The sequence below is a fragment of the Falco naumanni genome, chromosome 6, assembly GCF_017639655.2.
Source record: "Falco naumanni isolate bFalNau1 chromosome 6, bFalNau1.pat, whole genome shotgun sequence".
Classification (NCBI taxonomy): Eukaryota; Metazoa; Chordata; class Aves; order Falconiformes; family Falconidae; genus Falco; species Falco naumanni.
Genome location: NC_054059.1, coordinates 7685689 through 7692594, shown reverse-complemented (window position 1 = coordinate 7692594; position 6906 = coordinate 7685689). Strand labels below are relative to the sequence as shown.

At 46.8% G+C, this 6906-nt stretch overlaps 1 protein-coding gene across 2 annotated transcripts; it reads left to right on the top strand.

Moving 5' to 3' along the window:
• The first annotated feature begins 232 nt into the window (after positions 1–232).
• Positions 233–6603, top strand: TPBG (trophoblast glycoprotein). 2 transcript variants are annotated; one of them, XR_005828713.1, is made up of 3 exons: positions 233–310; positions 727–2609; positions 5909–6603. XR_005828713.1 is itself a non-coding variant. In XM_040599481.1 (2 exons), exon 2 carries the CDS (start codon positions 907–909, stop codon positions 2032–2034), a length of 1128 nt encoding a protein of 375 aa, XP_040455415.1. In that variant the 5' UTR covers positions 233–310; positions 727–906; the 3' UTR covers positions 2035–4814. The 2 variants fall into 2 exon arrangements, 1 of the variants encoding a protein (XP_040455415.1); XM_040599481.1 differs by lacking the exon at positions 5909–6603 and having other exon boundaries at positions 727–4814.
• Positions 6604–6906: the final 303 nt, after the last annotated feature.

The window sequence follows — 6906 nt, the reverse complement described above, 5'->3', positions numbered from 1 at the left end:
GGCGAGGGGAGCGGCGGGGCGAGCGGACCCTCCCGGCGGGCTCCCGAGCGCGGCCGGCCGGCAGCGGCGGCGCAGCAGGGGCGCGGGGGGCGACGGGCGGGAGCCGGGCGGGACGCGGTCGGCGGCGGGGCCGCCCCTCGGGGCCGGCGCGGGCGGCGGCTCCCCCCGGCCGGGGCGGCGGTTGGTTTCTTCTGTCAGCGGAGGCAGGGCCAGGCGCGGCGAGGGTGGGCGCGGAGTTGGCGGCGGGGCTGGGGGCAGTCGTCGTCGTCGGCTGGCTCCGCCGGAGTTTGATCCGTGCGCGGGGCGGGAGGTGAGGGAGCCGGGGACCGGGTCTGGGGACGGGGTTGGGCTGCGCTCCGCTCCGCGCCGCCGGGGTTTGGCGGGCGGGAGTTTGCACCGCTCGTAGCGTGGAGCGGAGCGCGCCGGGGCGGGGGCGGCAGGCGGGGAGCTGCGGGACGCGGTGGTGGGCGGCGGGTCGGACCCTTCCCTCCCCTCCCCTCCCCTGCGTGCTCCGCCAGCGGAGCCGCCGGCCGGCTGGGGAGGCGGTGGCGTGAGTGGGGGAAAACTTGTTCCTCGGCGTGTTCCCCCGCTCCGCCTCGGGGCTGGGGCTGCCCGGGCCAGCCACGTGTGGGGGGCGGGGGGCGAGGCGGGGGCTCGGGGGCCGGCGGGTGGGTGCGGGGAGCGGGGCCGCCCGCGCTGCCCTCTCGCTTTCCTCCCCTGCCGCAGGTCTCGCTGCGGGAAGCGGAGCAGAGCCGGCCGCGCAGGGGAAGCGCCTGCCCCGGGAGAAGGGGCTGCCCGGAGCGGGCAGCGCCCCGGCGGGAGCCACCCGCCGCCGCTCCTCGCCGCGCCGCCTGGAGCCGAAGGCGCCCGGAGGGGAAAGTTGCGTGCGGGGCCGGGCCGGGCGCGATGCCGGGGCGCGGCGCGCTCTGCCTGGGGCTGCTGCTGCACGTCCTGCTGGGCTGCGGCCGGGCGCAGCAGCCCGAGGGCTGCCCGGACCCCTGCCAGTGCTTGGAGGCGGCCAAGACGGTGAAGTGCGTGAACAGGAACCTGACGGCGGTGCCGCCCGACCTGCCGTCCTACGTCCGCAACCTCTTCATCACCGGCAACCGCCTGGCCCGGCTGCCGGCCGGCGCCTTCCCCGCCCAGCGCCTGCCCGACCTCAGCGCCCTCAACCTCAGCGGCAACCACCTGCGGGCGGTGGAGGCGGGCGCCCTGGCGGCCCTGCCGGCCCTGCGGCAGCTGGACCTCAGCGGCAACCCCCTGGTGTCCCTCAGCCCGCAGGCCTTCGGGGAGGGTGGCAGCCCGCTGGAGGAGCTGGCCCTCCGCGGGGCCCTGCGCGACCAGGGCGTCCTCTTCAGCCTGGCCGCCATGCTGCAGTCCGGGGCGCTGCGCAACCTCAGCCGGCTGGAGCTGGCTGACAACGGGCTGCTGCTGCTGCCCTCCGGCATGTTCACGGCCCTGCCTGCCCTGCGGCAGCTGGACCTCAGCAACAACTCCCTGGTGGGCCTGCGAAACGTCTCCTTCCAGGGGCTGGGCCAGCTGCAGAGCCTCAACCTCAGCAACAACTCCCTGGGTGTGCTGAGGAACGGCACCCTGGCCCAGTTCCGCAGCCTGCCCGCCCTCCGGCACATTGGCCTGGGCCGCAACGCCTGGGTCTGCGACTGCGCCATCGAGGACCTGGTGGCCTGGCTCAAGGAGAGCGACCAGGTGGAGGGCAAGGAATCCCTGACCTGCGCCGTCCCCGACAAGATGCTGGGCAAGGCCCTGCTGAAGATAAACAGCTCAGACCTGAACTGCTCTGTGCCCGTAGACCTGCCTTCCCAGCTACAGACTTCGTATGTCTTCCTGGGGATAGTCCTGGCTCTCATTGGGGCCATTTTCCTCCTGGTTTTGTACTTGAACCGAAAAGGGATCAAAAAGTGGATGCACAACATCAGAGACGCCTGTAGGGATCACATGGAGGGCTACCACTACAGATACGAGATCAATGCAGACCCCAGGTTAACAAACCTCAGCTCCAACTCTGATGTCTGATGAAGCGTCGTGAATGCAGGGCAGCGCACAGTAGCTATGCATGAAAAGTAGACTTACGCTTTACCCTTGTGCTTGCTTCCCTCTCCCCGGAGAAATCCCAGACGTGCTTGTAACTTGAGGGGGATATGCCTCCTTGTGATGTCAAGTTCATTTTTATTTCGAGACACTGGGCAGCTGCGCATGGCGTTGGGCTGTATGTAGGAAACAAGCTGCTACTTCTTTTCCTCCTTACCTGTCTGTACTTGTGGGAAATTTTTTTCAAGATCTCAAAAGGAAAAAAGGATTCTCTCTGATGCTCCAAAGTCACCAGAGTTTATAAAAAAAAAAAATTACCAATGCAGACACCATTCAACAAAAGCTGCCTCAACTTTTTGGGAAAAAATGTTCCTCTGTGCCAGTTTTGATCTTGTATATCCGAATTGTGATGACAATGATTCCATTTCGTAGACTACCTTGCAATTTTAAAAAACAAAGAAACTCCATTTAACAGCTCCTCGTGTTACAAAGAAGGAAATCGAATAGTGAGCATGCACAAATGATTTGTAGTTTTACATGTTAGGAAACTTACAATCTCAGTAAGTCTCTTACTATTTTGTAAAGTTACTTTTTGATTGCAGTTGATGTGAAAAGAGAGGGTTTTTATACAAACTGCATCTGAACTCCAGCTGAACTGTTAAATTCAATAAACAGTCTTGCAAGAACTGTTGTGTTAAGTTTGCTGTTCGATAAGAAATGTATGGACATCTAAGAATGTGAATAGCTTTATTGTCTCTGAAGTAATAGCCCTGCAGTAGTAATCTGAATAAAATTTTATACAGACGTGTATAAAATTTTAGCTTAGGGGCATAAATGTTTGTGACAATTTTTGTGAAATATGCTAGGACAGTTATACCGATCAACAACGAGAGCAGTTTCACTTGGCACAAACCCCCCCAGTCTACTGCTAGATGCTACGGTCCACCTTTGCTGGGAAGGTACAAACTGACAAAATTTTCATAAGGTCTTCTCTACCAAATGAAAAAAAAAATCGTGGAGTTTGTAAGCTAAAGAAAATTTTACCTGAATTGAATTGTTTACTATAAAAAAACCCCAACATACTTTCATGTCCTGAACTAAATTAAATGCAGCTCAGCCGTGTAGTCGGCAAGCTTCACGTTTGTAAGTCAGTGCAGTATTTAAGTGCTTACTGTTTCAGTTTAAGCTCTCGGTACTTGGGAAGTTCTGTAATGATCTACATCGAGTAAGTTGAACTTTATCTTAAAGATTTTAACAGGTCCATTTCAGTATTGTATGCTACTCATGCTTATTACTTGCTTGGGAATGGATTTTCTTGTAAATAGATAAAGCATGCAAAGGCAAACTTAAAATGTATCATTTAATATGCAACTCTGATGACATATGAAAAGGTTAGCAAGAACCTTCCAATGGCCACCAATAATTAATGCACGTTTTCTAATCCATTTATAGATTCTTAATGAAAAAGAATACACCAACTGTAAAAGTGTGATGTGAATTGTTATCTATCAGTGTATCTGTGGAGCTTTTTCTATGGTCACTGTTACTTGAAGCTCTTGAGCATCTCTAAAATTTTATGAATTACTGGCTAATTCCCTTTGCTTTCAAAAATGACAGTTTTCTCATAGGTATCTGCCTTTGGTAAGAGCTCATAAATATAAAATAGTCCTTGAAGTATCAAAAGAAATATAATCTATTTTGGGCATCGGTATTATTCAAATGCATTTTTCTTTCCTTGCAACTTCAGAAAAAACAAGCAGCACAAATTGGTTCAGACTTATGTTCTATTGCTTTAAATCGGCTTTATTTAATAGCAGTGCTTTTTTTTTAATGTAGTTTTGTACATTTGCCTTCAAAAGTAAAAAAAAATGAAGTACAACTGATGTTTTAATAAATCAGTGTGTTTTACAATTAGTGTAAGTTAAGTGATAGCCTATTTCTCCTGCTGTAATTTAAATGTATGAGCAATATCGGTTAATAGTATATGAATTAAGTTTATGGATTCTTAAAAGCAAACTGCTGGTCTGAATATTAGCTGCCCATATTTTAATAGTGTAAAAACCCCAGCGTGAATAATTATTACTGTGCAACTATGCAAACTATTCATACGTAGTATACAAAAAATTGTTCATGTAAGAAGCTAGAATTTTCAGTAGCTATGCAGTGTGCTTTGTTGTATTGGTCATTTCAGAGATTATCAATTAACACTTAATTTGTACAGTGCCAGGAGGATTAGAGCGTCATCCTTGCTTAAGATGCTCCTGTAACATAATAGATAAAATATGTACAAACCAACCCATTTCTTGGGCAATTTCTTGGATTTTGTTAACAGATACTTTAAAGTAACTACAGTAAAAGCAATTATCTGTGACGTGCTAATGTAACGGTCATGCATTTGTAGAGCTGTGTAAGGATAGGCAACGACTTTAATAGCAGTCTCTCGCCAATGGACTGAGTATTTGTATAGTGAGCAAGTCTGACTGTTGTACTACACCTATTCTAAAGATTATTAGTATTATTAGTATTATTCTTGTATCATAGAAAGTCAATGTAATAGAATTTTATTAGAGACCTGGTGATGGCTACTTTAAAATAATTTTTGCCATTTGCTTACATGTGTATTTTTTAGGATGTAACAGTTAGCATGTGTCAGTATTGTGTTCGGTAACATTCTTCCTACAGTGTTTGACCAACAGTGGATGCTTTGGTGTTTTGTACAATGCATTATTTGATCTTAAATCCCCTTCCATAAACAGTTCTTGAAACTTGTTCTGCTTTCTTTTTACAAAATAGTTAACAGTGGTACTCAGAAGACATTTTAAAAGTAGCTCCCAAAATGCTTCAGAACTTGGTTAAAAACTGTACATTTAAAATAGCATTAGTTTATGGTTCTTCTGAAGCACATTTTATAATCTTAGCTCTGCTTTGACACCTGAAATTCAAATTGATTACTATTTCCAGAGCAGTTTAATTAGCAAGGCTGTTTTATTCATTCATTCTTCAATAAAACACATGCAGTACTCAATGCCCCTAAAATGTGTTTTGTATACGTAGGCTCCCACTGCTGTTTCATAGGAAACATTCAGACTGAAGTAGTGGGCAAATCTTCAGGGAAGGCTGCGGAGCTCAGAAGCAGAAAGGAAACTTTGTTGAAGGTTCAACTGCTTTCTTAAAACTACTTCTGGTTCTAATAAGCTTAAAATTTTCTTAAAAGAATAACACAAGGGATTGACAGCATTTTAATGTATTTTCCTAAAGTACTTTGGATAAGCAGTGTTGCCAGATAAGAAACGGATAATTCCCCAAATCTTTCTTTATTCAACATAGCTTTATATTAGATCATCCAACTTTTTGTTTTGTTTTTCAGCAAGCCATAATATTACCAATAATTTTGACATCCAAAAAGTGATTTGAAGTTTTGCACAACTGCTTTAGATCTTTTCATTTAGGGTAATTTGCCTTCTAAGCACAGGTGACGATCCCCAGTGACATGCCAAGTAGTGAAGCAGTCTGTTCAGTCCCGTATTCGGCTGTTGACTGAGATGTCACTGAAGGCAGGCATGGCAAAATATTCAAAATATGACTGTGCTAGGATCTCAACTCTCATTATTCTACCAGCATTTTCCCTGTGGTATACTCCGCTCTTTATGCATCTGCATAATGTCTTTTTTTGCCTCATTTTCTCAAGAAATCCATTAAAAGGAGTATCCTGAATCTGTACAGGTAGAGAAATCAATCTCACTGCACCTATGTATTTTGTGGTTTAGTGTCTTCATTTGCCTTTAAGCCTTAACATGAAAGAGCCATTGTCAAAGTGGACAGAATGAAAATTTGATATGCACTTTTTCTTTCTTTTTAGCAACTGAATGTTCAAGAAGAACCATTCGTTCTCACCATATGATGAAGGAAAATAGCAATTGGTAAGAAAAACATTTTAGTTTCAAGCTTCCAGATGACATTTATATTCCATGAGAGAAGGTGGAAGGGAGAAGCTTATAAAGGAAAACGGGATATCTTTGTTACAGGTCAGCACTGGAAATCAAAACACTACGGATAGGAACAATTGCTGATTGATTCTGTCTGTTATGTTCTGGTCATTTTTTACAGATACAGCTCTAATTTCTTCTTGTTGCTATAAATAGAAACATTTTGCTAACAAGTGGCATTACATCCTATAATATTTGTAATGCAGGTTTTGTGGGATATAATAGAAGACTGAATTTAATTCATCACCTGCTGATTTAATGACGACTAGATCAGGCCCATAACTTAATGCTCCTTTTTTTTTTTTTTAACAAATGCGTTGCTTACTAATTGCAAAGACCTTGGCTTGAAATCAAACAAGGCAAGCCCACCAAGAAAGAGAGAAAGCAGTCCGTTTGGGGAATATAACATTTATTAGCTATTTCACACATGCTTAGAAAAGAGACATAAACCATGTAGGAGCTGAGGGTCTTTGCTGATACTGAAGTGTGCTGTTAGCTTCCTGAGTTGATACAGCAGTAGCAAAAATTGTGGTGCTTTGTACCAGTACAGTAAACTAACAGCGCTCCTTAGGCGGGGGGGGGGGGGGGGGGGGGGGGGGGGGGGGTGGAACCTTGCCACCAAGCTTTTAGAAGTAAGAATACAGGTTTGCAGTATAAGTATGTCCTTAAAAAGGGCTTTTGCTTTCTCAAGTGTGTTACAATTTACATGTTGCCACATCCTTGGAAAACCTTGCTATGCCAGAAGTCATCTGTCGCGTAGGCAAAGCCTGAAATCAGGCCTTGAATGTTACCCTAAATAGAAAAAGGGAACTATTATGAAAATTAAAATGGTACTTTAGACTGTATTCATGTTACAGTTAACAATTTAATA

Excerpts from the sequence above, each read along its gene's own strand:
- TPBG (XM_040599481.1), top strand. The coding sequence starts at position 907 with ATGCCGGGGCGCGGCGCGCTCTGCCTGGGGCTGCTGCTGCACGTCCTG.